The sequence below is a fragment of the Copadichromis virginalis genome, linkage group LG18 (assembly GCF_057382275.1).
Source record: "Copadichromis virginalis isolate Kocher_CV1m ecotype Utaka linkage group LG18, C_Virginalis_male_GT1.1, whole genome shotgun sequence".
Lineage (NCBI taxonomy): Eukaryota > Metazoa > Chordata > Actinopteri > Cichliformes > Cichlidae > Copadichromis > Copadichromis virginalis.
Window position 1 is genome coordinate 2,749,338 of NC_140635.1, and position 13,654 is coordinate 2,762,991.

At 41.1% G+C, this 13,654-nt stretch overlaps 2 protein-coding genes across 2 annotated transcripts in view; both read left to right on the plus strand.

Annotated features, from left to right (window-relative positions):
- Nucleotides 1–741: 741 nt before the first annotated feature.
- The window catches only part of LOC146686914 (uncharacterized), a 280,227-nt gene continuing 267,314 nt past the window's right edge, over nucleotides 742–13,654 (plus strand). The window contains exon 1 of the mRNA XM_085440095.1: nucleotides 742–806. The gene's annotated coding sequence lies outside the window, so the exon portion shown is untranslated. The remainder of the gene's footprint in view (nucleotides 807–13,654) is intronic.
- LOC146686915 (uncharacterized) lies at nucleotides 6,674–9,769 on the plus strand. Its single transcript, XM_085440147.1, has 4 exons — nucleotides 6,674–7,080; nucleotides 8,437–8,748; nucleotides 8,881–8,955; nucleotides 9,309–9,769. The coding sequence occupies exons 1-4, from the start codon at nucleotides 6,936–6,938 to the stop codon at nucleotides 9,455–9,457; spliced, it is 681 nt and encodes a 226-aa protein (XP_085296273.1). The 5' UTR covers nucleotides 6,674–6,935; the 3' UTR covers nucleotides 9,458–9,769.

Consider the following 13,654-nt stretch of genomic DNA (forward strand, 5'->3'; position numbering starts at 1 on the left):
CTCTGTCCCCTTCTGGCCGCCTGTGCCTCAATTTTATTCTGCAACCTAGACATCCACATTACTCACACTCTCACATAACACATCCATGTAGGGCCTTGGGGGTGGGCACGTTTTACAGCATCCAGAGGATGGTCGGTGTACTCCAAACCACCTCTGGCGCTGGTGCCCTACCCTCAATTTTAAATACATTTAGACACTGAGGGTGCTGCTCTCTGAGAGGAAGCTAGTACCATGCTCTCCTGAGTTTTAAATGCACTTTAGAACAGCACACAGCAACACTACATATGAGTGGGCGTAGGGAGGTTTGGGGTCTTCACTCACCCCGGTTCTGTTAGCCGTCAGGGCTGGGAGGAGGTGCTGGCCGTGAGACTGGGGTCTGGGATGCGGGGCCTCCCTGCTACTGCAGATAAGGAGGTGGTCCGCTTGCCTCCACCCCAGAGAGAAGGGTTACATCTCCTGGGTCTAGGTGCGGCTTGCCCCTCTGAAGCTCGGTCCTCTCTGGCACAGCTGGCTGCCGGCAGAGCCCGCGGGCACACCACTGCAACCCCCTCTGGCCTCTGCTCTGTAGCTGCGGGGTGACCTCTCCTTTGGGGTTCTACTCAGCTCTTCCCAGGAGGGTGGCACCGTTCCCCCCCCTTTGGTGGTCCTCCTCGGGTCCTTGTACTCTGGGGCCTCTGGATATCTAGGGCCTGGATCTCCTCCATACCTGCTTCATGCCCTGTGGGACGGGGCTATGGCTCCCCACACTCCCTAGCAGATCGTTACATGGAGAAACCTTTGGAATACAAGCATGCTGATCCACACAGGTATGCACACAGGTGTACACACGGGTGTTCACAGACGCGGACTACACCTTTCTTGGCTGCTGCCTCAAAGCACATTATGCGCTGTCTATCTTGCGTGCTGCACAATATCGTTTATTATTTAGTATCTACTGATATCTACTGCTAGCTAGTTTATTGTGAAGGTGCTGTTTTTTTTATTATGTTGCTCTTTGCTGTTTGCTTTCTCTTCTGTTTTTTTTCTCCATACATGTGATCGTTTGTTTTTCTTTCTTCCCCCCCTTCTCACCGTCTCTTCTCCCCATTGGTTTTCTTTCTCTCCCTCTCTTTCTTTCATTCTTTCTCCCTGTCCTATCCCCCAGTCATGTCTGTCCCGTTTGTAGCAACTGAAAATAAAATAAATTCATAATTATAATAAAGGTCAATCAAATGGACCAATATGGCAAGGCCATGATGGTCCACTTTGTAAAATAAATCCGCTTGGCATCTTTCTTGGCCTTAAGACAACAATTCTGATGGCTAAAGATCCAAACGGGACACAAAAAAAATAAAAAAAGCGATCTTTCCGTTTTCGAGTTTTGCACATCATTTTGGCGTCCATCTCCGCAATAGCGATTGACGGCAAAATAAAGCTACCGGAAATATACAACCCCACATCCGGTCTCAAACCAGGAAGTTAGCATTTTCTCGTGCACAGGGTCTATACTTCTAACATCACACAAAGTAAAGGTCTCTATCACACTGCTCATGAAATGCAGATTTGTCCATCTTCTATTTTGGGCGTCTAGTGGAGGTCTGAAGATTTCCCTCTGAGGAAGCTGCTGGTGAAGATTGCGAGTTCTGCTTGATCCCTGCGGTGACCTTCAGTTCCTGATGTTTCTGAAATGACACATCAGGAGTCTTCCTCCGTGGGTCAACAGAAGCTGTGATAAATGAAAGGGAGGACATTTCTCAAACCTCTGGACCCAGGAAACCCAGCGTGGTCCTCATGGTCACCTTCACTTGTTGCTCCCCAGGATGAATGTAGCTGTTGATAATGATGTGGACTTTGGACCCTGTTATTAAATGAAAAGAACAAACTACACTTCTATGAAACCTTTTGTCAGTGTGCTTTATTTCATTTAACTTTCCATGTTAGCAGGCTGTAGAGCGCTCTGTGTGAACTGAATCTAAAACTGTTTAAATCCATATAATTCAGATACTAACAGTAACTCTGGGTCTCTGTGGAGTCTGCTGCTGATGTCATCTCTGTCTAAAACAGGATAAGAAAAAATGAGACCTGTGGAATCATTGAAGCATAAAGACTACGGGAGTAACAGGTGTGCAGCATCGCTAACTAGCAACAACCCTCTAATACCGTGTGGCTAATCTAGCTAATGATCGCTTACAGTTAGAATGACAGAGATGACATTTTGTATAAAAACTGGTAAAACTGTTTCACAGGTTGTTGATCCTGTCGTGTTCTTTGTGTGTTTGGCAGCCATCATGAAGCTGTACGTGTCCATCACTGCTGTCAGTGTGAGAGCAGGACTTCTGTGTATTCTGGCTATCAAACAGCTCTACAGAGCACACTGTTTGTTCTTTAAAACATTTATTTAATCACAGTTCAGTGGCCGTGATATCACCGCTGTTCTCTGTAATTCCACTTTTACATCACAGAATTTCACCTTGGATGTCAGGTTGTGTTTTTGTGCCAGCAAACATTTAAAACTGTTCTGACTTCAGTTCTTCTCAGACTGAACCATCAGGAGGATTCATACCTGCAACACCTGGAACCAGTCAGCTGGAGGCAGCAGCAGTTTGTCTCAGAACAACTTTATGAACAAAAAAAAGTAATCTCAGAGAGATAGATACCAACCTCTCAACATGGATTCAAACCAATAACCTTCATCTGATCGACCTTTCAGGCTACACCTGTTATTTGTAGCTGTCCACTGTAACACAGCAGGCTGAAACTGACTCTGATCCACAAAGCAGGACCTCTGCTAACTGGAATGCAGCCGTCATTATCACACCTGTATTTTTCCTCCTGTGAACTAAAGACATCTGCTGTGGAAGAGGTCTGTCTGTGTCCCACATGTCTGTCTGTGACTCTCAGGTGCATCACTGTTTACAGGATTACAAGGATCCACCTGACAGCAAGAACACAGGAGATGGAGGCAAATCCATCAGCAAACCATCTAAAACTCCTTTGTGAGAAAGACGTCTTCTGCAGCTATAAATGCACACTGTAACGTGTACGTCATCACTGATATGTATCAGCTGCTTGCTGTGGTGGATGTTCTGACACACAGTAATCTGCTGCCCTTAAACGATCTTGATATATAACTTTGAATGTAATTTAGGAAAGTTTGAGCAGCATTGTCACAGCCACACTGTGCTGCTAACTTTAAATGAGTGTCAGGTGATTTGTGACAGAAGGACAGCAGCAGAGTGAAAGGAAGGTTTACAGGATGTTGGTGAGAGCTGCTGTGATGTCAGGTTTGGATCCTGTGGCTCTGACAAAAAGGCAGGAGGCCGAACGGAAGATGTTCAGACTTTCACTGGACAAGATTAGAAATGAGTTCATCAGAGACAAAGTCAGAGAGGCTGACATCCTAATCTTTCCTGGGAATAACACTCCAGGAAATATAAATCTAATAAACTAATAGTTCATAAAGGACACAGACTCATTACTGTAAGATTAATTTTAATAGTTTTAATTGATAAATCAAAAAAATCTTCTAAAGATTTTCAGTTACAGTGAAAACATTTGCACTAATACTGAACCATTCCTTAAAATCTTTACATACATTCCATTTTTAAGGAGCAGATCGCTATGATCGGCCACCAAGATGCTAAGAGCTGTGAACGCCCTGTCCATCACCTCAAAAAGTGATGGACAGGAGTAACCTCTAAGAGCTGTTTACAATAAAATGATTAATATTCTTGTACTTACCTTTACTATTTCACAAAGTGTCAAAAGAATATTGATTTTATATAATGTGATCAGCTTCATGAAATGTATTCTTTTATTTACTCACTAAGCAAACGTCTACGTGACTTTTGACATGCACTTTTGTGTGATAAACAACTGATAGCTGATAACTGATAGATTCCTCTTCTTGTAAGAAAATACAGAATTAGAAAAAGGGGAACCTCAGCTCAGAGTTCTTAGAATAAGAAGCTATTTGTACACACACACACACACACACACACACACACACACACACACTCACACACACACACACTCTCACACTCACACACACACACACACACACACACACACACACACACACACACACACACTCTCACACACACACACACACTCACACACACACACACTCTCACACACACACACACACTCACACACACACACACACACACACACACACACACACACACACACACACACTCTCACACACACACACACACACACACACACACACACACACACACTCTCACACACACACACACACTCACACACACACACACTCTCACACACACACACTCACACACTCACACACACACACACACACACACACTCTCACACACACACACACACACACACACACACTCACACACACACACACTCTCACACACACACACACACACACACACACACACACACACTCTCACACACACACACACACTCACACACACACACACTCTCACACACACACACACACACACACACACACACACACACACACACACACGTATAAATAAAGAGTGCAGGCAGTGATGAGACGCAGGTCTCAGAGCGACTGCCCACGCGTGTAAAGACGACTGCAGTGTTTGTGTTTTCTAACTCAGGTGTCTTAGCTGAAGAACTACAGGGTGATTTGAAGAAATCCTTTGTCACAAAGGTTTAAAAAGGGTATGTCCACAATTTAGACTGTAATTACAGGATATTTTACTTTATTTGGCAGGAGACAAGCAGAGGCAGAATTAAATGATAATAACAGTCACAGAATAATAAGCAAATCACATCAATCATAATTATCTCATTAACCTACTCTGAGCTAATGCTGATTTTGTCCTTGTCTTTGGGATGAGAGAGGTTGGAGGAGAGAATGAGCAGATCTTGTGCTGAATTTTGTTTCATCTCAGTGTTTTGTGCTAATGGAAACAATCCAACAGGAAAGCAGGAATCCTTGAATATTCGATACTTCAGGAAAACAGCGAGACCCCAGATCTTCTCAGTGTTGGGAGAAGCTGCAATCCACCAGGAAAATGATGGGAGTCCAAACCTTTAGAATTATAATCCAACAGAGCAAAGATGATGATGATGATGATGATGATGAGCAGAGATGGAGTCAAATCCATGATGAATTTGTAAGTCCATTGTTTGGGCAGCTGCTTGATGTCTCTGGTGTCTCTGCCAGAATTTCCAAAGGTGAATTTCTGGTATCCGATCATCTGAACTGCTCACAGAACTGCTGGAAACAGAACCTGAACATCTCTGAGGCTCCAATTTATGCTCTGACAAGTGCTCACTCACCCCACCTCTCCTCCCTCTGGCAGGTCGTCACCAATCACTGTGTTTACAGAAGATCAGCAGTTATTTTACTTACTACATTTATTATTTAACATATTGATCAGGATCATACTTTGATTATAACTTTGATGAAAAATAAAGATGATTTACTACGAGCACATGGGGAAAAAGCTCTTTTCTTACAGTGATGCCACAAATCTGGGTCTAACACATGAGGCTGGATGTTAAATCCTTTTACCCGCTCAAAGATGTGATGACAGGGGAAAGTACTTCAGCCTCTCTCACTTTTCTTCCATCAGAAACTTTTTGTTTTTTTATTGAGCTGAGATCAGATTTGTGACGGTCACTCTGATAACTGGATGTTGTTTAAACCATTTTGCCACAGTTTCTGTACAACTGTGTGTTTATAACCTCACGTTCAGCTCTTGAAGCTCTTCAGCTGCTCATGTTGCAGATCCACTGTGAGCTGAACTTCCAATGAAGAAAAATCAAAGTGATGTTTCAGATTAGTCAATGAGCTCATTAGTTAATAACTGTGTAAGATGGTGTTATGGTCCCCTGATCCTCTGCTGCCTACCCACCATCGATCTTTCCTCCCTGTTTTCTATCTTTGTCTCTCTGTGAGTGTGGCATTTGTGGTGTGTGATGTGTGTCGGTGGGGTTTGGCAGTTCTGCTGGTTCCTGCTCCTCCTCGGCTGGAGCACCTGCAGTAACTGATAATCAGTCCAGCACATCAGTTTGGAAGAATTTGACTCCATTTTTGACACAGAGCAGCTTTAATTCTGACATGTTGGATTTTCTCACATGAACTTCCAGCTCTTTCACACCATTTCTGTTGGACTCTGTTGGACTCGGTTGTTCCAAAGCTCTATTTTTAACAGCAGGCATGGACGCTGTGTGTTCCTACGAGGCTGCTGGAGCTGATTGAGGCCACTCAGTACAACTCTGATGATTCCAGCAGACATGCCACAGCACATTTCAGAAGCATCCCTGAAGCATCTCTTTGCTCCGCACCACTAAAAATAACTCTGGATCTATTTTGTACAGAAGCTCCATCAAGCTGCAGACAACAGAGGAAAATGTGCAGCACAGAAGAAACAGCAAAGGAAATCCTGTCAGTGTTGAAAATAGAAGAGCCTGTGCAGACCAACATGTTTCTCTTCTAAAATACACCAGGTGTGGTTTGAAGGACGCAACAAAACCACATCAGAAAGACATCAGAGACTCATCACATCACTCGCTGGATTCACTGGATTCTTTTTCTTTCACCATTATTTGGAACAAAGAAAACAAACGTGACTGGTTTGTGTCATTGTGGTGCTGCATGGCCCACTTTCTGCTGAGATTCAGTTCACAGACAGATGTTCTGATAGTTTTCTTTACAATTTGCTGCTAGAATTCAAACTTGATTGTGTGATTAATGATGGTGAGCCAGATGGGCCAAACCATGATCCTATCAGCAGCATGTTTCATTGTAGTGGTGCATCATTGATGGGATAAATGGACTGGTGCTTATATAGTGATTTTCTATTTTCATGTGGACTAAAGTAGTGGACTGACCAACAGACTGACATTAACATCAGAGCCGTGCTGCTAGTGTGGCTAAAAGAAAAGAGAAGAAGAGACAGTCATGTTGATATGAACATTAGAGAAACACATCATGGAGCTGAAATATGATCCTGCTTCCTCATTTGGACTCATTCACCTCAGCTGACACGTTCAACAGCAGACAGGTTTTTGTAGCAGTCTGTCTCACTGTGGGGAGTACAGGCGATGACTACCCCATCTTTGGCTCTGGAACTAAACTGTCTGTAACAGGTAAGAACAAACATTTATTTTCCTTCAGTTGTTTTATTGTAGAAGCTGAAAATGTGTTTAAAGTCAGTTTGTGCTGCTTCAGGCTTTACATGTTAGTTTTTCATCATTAGTAGAGAATTCATCTGCAGCCATTGTTACATAAGAAAAGCTCAATAATCTCTGAAAACATGTTGAAATCTCACTGAACAACTAAAGTTATTCTTTATTTCTGCAAATATTAGTGATGTTACAAATATTTAGGATTTGATCCTCTCAGTGATTCTGCTGGTTTTCAACACAAGATCATATTTGATGTTAAAATTAAATTAATATAGATTAACAACAAATATGGTTTCAGGAAATATTTGCTTTATGTTGAGGAACAAATATTTTTTAATAGTCAAACATTCATGTAGCTGCTTCAAAAAGGTAAATAGAATAATAAAAACAGATACTGATTAGAAAACTCAGAAATGATATGACAGATAAATTTAGGATGAATATGACATCGTTAAACTCTGATATTTATTTCTGAGATGAAGTCGTGTGTGTGGATTTGTACGTGACAATAAAAAGTTAATAATACTTAAACTTTCCAAAATACTTTTCGATACAAATTATTATTAAATATACTTTGTCAAATAATTTGTATTTTATGACTAAAAATATCATGAAGTATATCTCATATTATTGAAAACGTTTTATTCAACATTTCAGTTTTAGTGTTTTAAAATAGTTGCTACAGTTTTTTATTTGAATAAAAACATAAATTAAAATAATCACTGTGTTACTTTTCCAATTTTTACACAAAAATATTTGAGAATAAATTAGTCTGAAAGACAAATATGGTCTTTATGGTAAAATATATCAAAGACAAGAAGAATGGAAATTTTATCTGCTGAACTGAATTTTGTGAAATGATATTTAATTTTATTAATAGTACAAAACAATATGAAAGAAGATGAATTTACTTTTGGACAGAAGAGGATCTCTGTTAGAACTCGTGTCTAAGGACTAATAAGAAAAATACATTTTCACTTGTATAAAGACAAATGTAAATATTTTAAAATTGGACTGAACTAAATTTCTATAAAACAATAAAAAGCAAACACATGACGAATTAAACTGAAATGAATTTAATTTGACTTTAAAATCACGCTGAGTGTTCCTCATGTGAGCCATGATGACATGAGGTGATGACTGTGTTTGATATGAAGCTGAATCCAGTGTATGTAGTGAACTTTGTGCTGATGAGTAGTTTAGTGATCAGAGTCCATGTAGTTTCCAGGATCAGACTGAATGCAGTGCAGTGCTGGAAGCTGCTGCTGACTGTGTGAATGTGTGTCTGTGCTGCTTGTTGCTGCTGTCAAACTTCAGATGAGCAGGTAGTGAAGCCCGTGGTGAGCGTGTACCCAGCAGCATCCAGAGCCCACCTGGAGGGGAACAGCTCCCTGCTGTGTGTGGCCTCAGCCATGTTTCCTCCTCTGGTCCAGTTCTCCTGGAAAAGACAGAAGAAGAACGGCGGAGAAGCGGAGGAGCTGCCCCCTGCTGAGGGAGAGCAGCTGGAGCTCAGAGAGGCGGGACGCACCATTGCCATCAGGATGGTTGATGGGAGCCATTCTGACACATATAAATACAGCTGCTGGGTGAAGCACGAGGGGGGCACAGTGGAGGCCCGAACACAACAAGGTAATGAAGGCTTGGTGACTGTGTTCAGCAGTGATTCAGCTTCATGTGGAGATGCTGTCAAAGAGAGCAGAGCAGCAGAGGACTGACATTTCTCACTGCAGCTCCAAACATTTGACTCCTTTTCTGTTTCAGAGCTTCCAGCTCCAGCAGCCTCCTGTCCTCCAGAGAGAGAGCCAGCAGACCTGCCAGCTCTGCAGCCAGCTGACTGTAAGATCACCTGCTGCCTCTCTGCATGGACAGCTCCAATGTCCAATGAGGCAGCTGGAACAAGTTTAGGCTCTTAAAGTTGCACTAATTGATCAAATCTTCATCCAACAAGCTCTGATAAAGCCACTGTACACTAGCTGCTCAGCACCAAACAGCAGACAGACCATAATATGTCAGAGATCAGTTTGTTAGCTGCTTGTGGAGTTCTTCTGCCCCCAAGTGGACACAAACACTACATCAATTCATCCACTTGAAGAAGAAGCTGTGACTGTTTCTATTTGGACTTTTTCTCCTTGATCTGAGAGGAATAACCCGACTGTCTGTCTGTCTCTTTGTGTCTGTCTGTCCTTCAGTGTCCTTCCAGTCTCAGTGCAGGGTGAAGCTGCTCTGCCTGCTGTACACAGTGCTGATAGTGAAGAGTCTGGTGTACTGCTGTGGACTCTCTCTGCTGATGATGCTCACAAACAAGGGAGCGTCCACCAACTGCACACATGCTGACTGACTGTTTCCTGCTCGCCTTTTCTCACCATCACATCTCATCAATTCATCTCATTCATCACTTTGATCACAAATGTTAGTTATGATGTGTTGAGCTTATTTTGCCTTTTTCTTCAACAGTTAGAAGATCGTCTGAAATAAATACATCTTTACATGTATTGTTGCTCTGAGTTAGAATTCTTTTTGTGCTTATTGTGACTTTTATTGTAGTAACAAAAACCATCAGGAATATTTTTATCACAAGTTTTTGTTTGATTTTCAAATGTCAAACAGTGTAGTTGTGTTTGTGTGAACAATAAAGATTTGAAGATGAAGAGTTTGATTCTACTTTCATTGTGTGATCAACAACAACCCGTGTGAGTGAAGCACAAACTGACTGTATCCAAACTTGCTCTCCTGCAGCAGACGGGCTGTGTGGGTTTCTGCTCTGCAGCCTCCACACCGTTAGCTGTGGCTTTCACTTTAATAACACAATGACAGTTACAAGCAGGAACTCTGCTTCAAGAATGATTCCAGGAAGGATCTGTGTTCTTCACCTGTGAGAGAAACAGCTCAAATCCTCAACTCACAGCTGACAAATGAACTTTAATGGAATCAAAGGAGAGACCATGAAGCCCCTGCAGTCTGCTCAGCTCCCATTTTATTACCTGAGCTGAGTTTTTCATTCTGGATATCACACACGTAAGAACAGATCAAGTCTGAACAGCAAATGTTGGAGAATCATTTTGAAGTCTTGCTAAATGTCGTTATTATTACAAAAACTACTGAATGATTCAGAAAATCCTTTCCAACAAGCAGAAATATGCAAACAAAGTAGAAACAAGGCAACATGAGTCATTCAGATGCAGATAACATATTCTCCTTATTGTGAAGAACACAGTCATGAAATCTTTCTGTGTGTCATTCATTGAGTTGAAGTGCCTAATAGAAGAGGAAGAGCAGCAATAATCAATGATAGCTGAGACATTGAGAACATGGCTGTATGCCTGCTATCATAACAGCAAACAAAGCACACAAACAGCAAACACACAATAATGTGCTCGCAGCTTGTTGTGTGTTGTGTCATTTTTGACATTTCATGAAGTCACAAAAATGTGTGCGACTCATTAAAGGAGTGTGTACGTGTCAGTCAGTGCTCTGTATTCATGTGTTCACCTCATTAAAGTCACTCAGACACTTTTCTCCTCCAAACTTACAGCACAGCTTCATATTTCACTGACTGATTCTTTGATTACATCCATTAAGGGTCACACAGTGAAATTAGTGCAAACTTACAAATGTGTTGCAACAATTTTGGCCTCCAAACTGAACTTTGAGACAAACAGTGAAGCTGTGAGCAAAAAGAGGCTCCAGTGTGTGTCATGGTGGAGGAAACTGTTGTATTCCCACATTCAAAACATGCTGATCTTATTGGATTTGTCCCTCAAAGTCTTTTTCCTCCTTTTTCTCTTCATCCAAATGTTCTAGCAGGCTGACTGTGAGTCCCTGTTGAACCTGTACAGCAGAAAGTAACAGCAGTCAGCGGCCTCCACTTGACTTCATGACTTCAACGCCTCGCACAGTCACTTTCACTTTCTTCCTTCTGTCTTTTAGTCCTAAAATGTAGAACAACACCAGATCCAAATATTTGTGTCCTTCACTCACATCTTCAAATGATCCCTTCCATATCAGAGATGATACAAAGGCAACATTTGTCTTATTTCTCTTTCAGGAATCAAAAAGTACTTTTGTACTGTTGTGTAAATGTGTGTGTAAAGGTGGATGACTGCCTGCTGCAGATGAAATCTAACCATGGCTACAAATAAATGAAGCTGACGTGAAACACAGCCCTGTTTTTATTACTGTTTATAGATATTAGAATTGATGATCATCATTTTAATGATTCTTAAAACCGTCGTCGATAAAACAGAACAATTAAAAATGAGATGCTGTGCATATTATTTATTCATTTTGATTCACAAAGATAAACATATTTTAAACACACAACCGAACCACATGTAAGTAAGTAAGTAAAACTTTATTTATAGAGCACCTTTCAAGATAAAAATCTCAAAGTGCTTCACAGAAGCTTAAACCTTAAAAACAAAAAAAAGAAAAAAGAATTTGACTATAAATTATGTTTCATGAGATTTTATTCTTTTAAAGTCCTTTGTTTATAAATTATGAACTTTTAAATGATTTTTACAGAATATTATTTTTTATGTTTGTATTTTTCTTTATAGTTTCGTTATATTTAGTTTGTACGTTCAGAGTTTTCATCACAGCTGTTAAACCACAGATAACAGTGTGTGTTACTAAATTCACAGCAACATGAATGTTTCTGAGTGTTTGTGCATCATGTGACCCAGATTTTTGGATCTGCTGTCAGATTGAAATGAAGACGATGAAACCACAGCAGCTTCAGCTGAGCTGTCAATCAGCAGCAGCAGTCTTATCTGTGGGCCGCAGGGGCTGATGGGAGCTTTGAGGACCTGTTAGAAACCACGTGGCCCTCGTCTGATCTCACAGCTCATCCTTGTTTGGCCTCAGCTGCATCAGAGCGCCACTTCTCCCCAGGTTCACCAGAGGAAACACCACTGCACAAAATGCTTTTCCTCCCAGCTGCTGCTCTGTGCTGTCTGTGTTCAGGTGAGTGTTTCCAGCCAATCAGGAGCCAACAAAGTCAACCTGTAACAAACACTGTCACACTAACCTTCATCTATCTGTCTGTGTCTCTACAGCACTGGTTACCATGGCAGCAGAACAGCTGATTCAGGACCATTTAACATTGACCAGGAGAGTTGGAGAAAGTGTCTCCTTCAGCTGTGGAGGGACTGAACCGTGTTATTTCAATGAAGTATGGTGGTATCAAAAGAAAGAAAAAGAAACATTCAGAGTGATTCTTTATATTGAAAAGAGCAGTGGTTCTGTTTACTCAGATTACGGTCATCCTCAGAAAGATGACTTTTCAGCTGAGAAAAAACAGAACAGCTGTGAGTTGAAGATAAATAAAGTTAAACCTGATCATTCAGCCACCTACTACTGTAACTGTTGGAAGAGAGCTCCCCACAGTGAGAAATGATCCCTGCAGCCTGAACAAAAACCAACAGATGAACAGATGTCAAACAGTGTCTGTGACAGGAAGAGAGCAGTAAACCACAGCCCAGCTTCACATGTTTCACCTCCATCTCAGAGTCACAAACATACTGAGCTCAGGGACCATTTTTATTTACTGCTGTCAGAAATTCAATTCGATTTATTTCTGTTTAAACAGATTTTTCATCCTGTTTTAAGACAGAAACAAGAGGAACAGATGACATCAAACTTCCAAATGTAAACAAATGTATCCTCAGTCCCACAAAAACATTTATTCAAAGTGAAAGAAAAACAGATTGTGTCAAACTGAGTCAAAGTCCATCCCTCATTCACAGTCTTAATGTTCTCTTCATGAAAACTCTTCCAGCAGCACTTGTTGTTTAACACCTTTCAGTACATTTAACCAGACACTTGGACTGATGTCAGGTCAGGATCTTGTCCTTCTAGCAGCGGCTCATTAGGACGCTGATGTTGTTGGACACATTTCCATCAGTTTCCTGTGGATGTTTATAGAGGATGAATCAGTCACGGTGCCTCATCTTTCTGTCACCTTCTTTTCTCTCTGATAGAAAAAAACTGATTTTGTATCTGAATATGTCAAATCTGGAATCACAGGACAAGATTTCTGCTTTCTGTTTGTGCTTCTGACCAATCACATTTGAGCAGCTTTGGCTGCTTAATTTCATTTCCAGCATCGCTGCTGAAGAAGAATCAGAGTCTGACTGGATCAAACACACAGATTTAACAGCAGAAATAGTGATTCCATGTAAAACACTCTCGTTCACCAGTTTTAACTCACATAACTTCACATTTCCTCAAATTGAATCTTAGTCATTTAATCACAGGAAGTTTCTGGGATTTTGTTCCAGACTGTATATTTATTTATAGATTTTTCTCTACTGACTTTGTTTGAAATATTCAGGTTTAAAATCAGTCTGATGTATTCTTAATGAGTCTTGTTCACAAAGTTACATGTGCAGTACTCTGTACATCTTCCATCCTTAGAGATCAATAATATATGTTGTCCAATACTCAGCAGACTGAACCAGGACTGGAAACTTGCTCATCATCTCATCTTTGAGGTCTCCATTTAAAAGCAGCAATGACTCAAAGGTAAATATTATAC

Coding starts and splice junctions, on each gene's coding strand:
- LOC146686915 (XM_085440147.1), top strand. CDS start 6,936: ATGATCCTGCTTCCTCATTTGGACTCATTCACCTCAGCTGACACGTTC. Junction 7,081..8,436: donor AACTAAACTGTCTGTAACAG/GTAAGAACAAAC, acceptor GTCAAACTTCAG/ATGAGCAGGTAGTGAAGCCC. Junction 8,956..9,308: donor AGCTCTGCAGCCAGCTGACT/GTAAGATCACCT, acceptor TCTGTCCTTCAG/TGTCCTTCCAGTCTCAGTGC.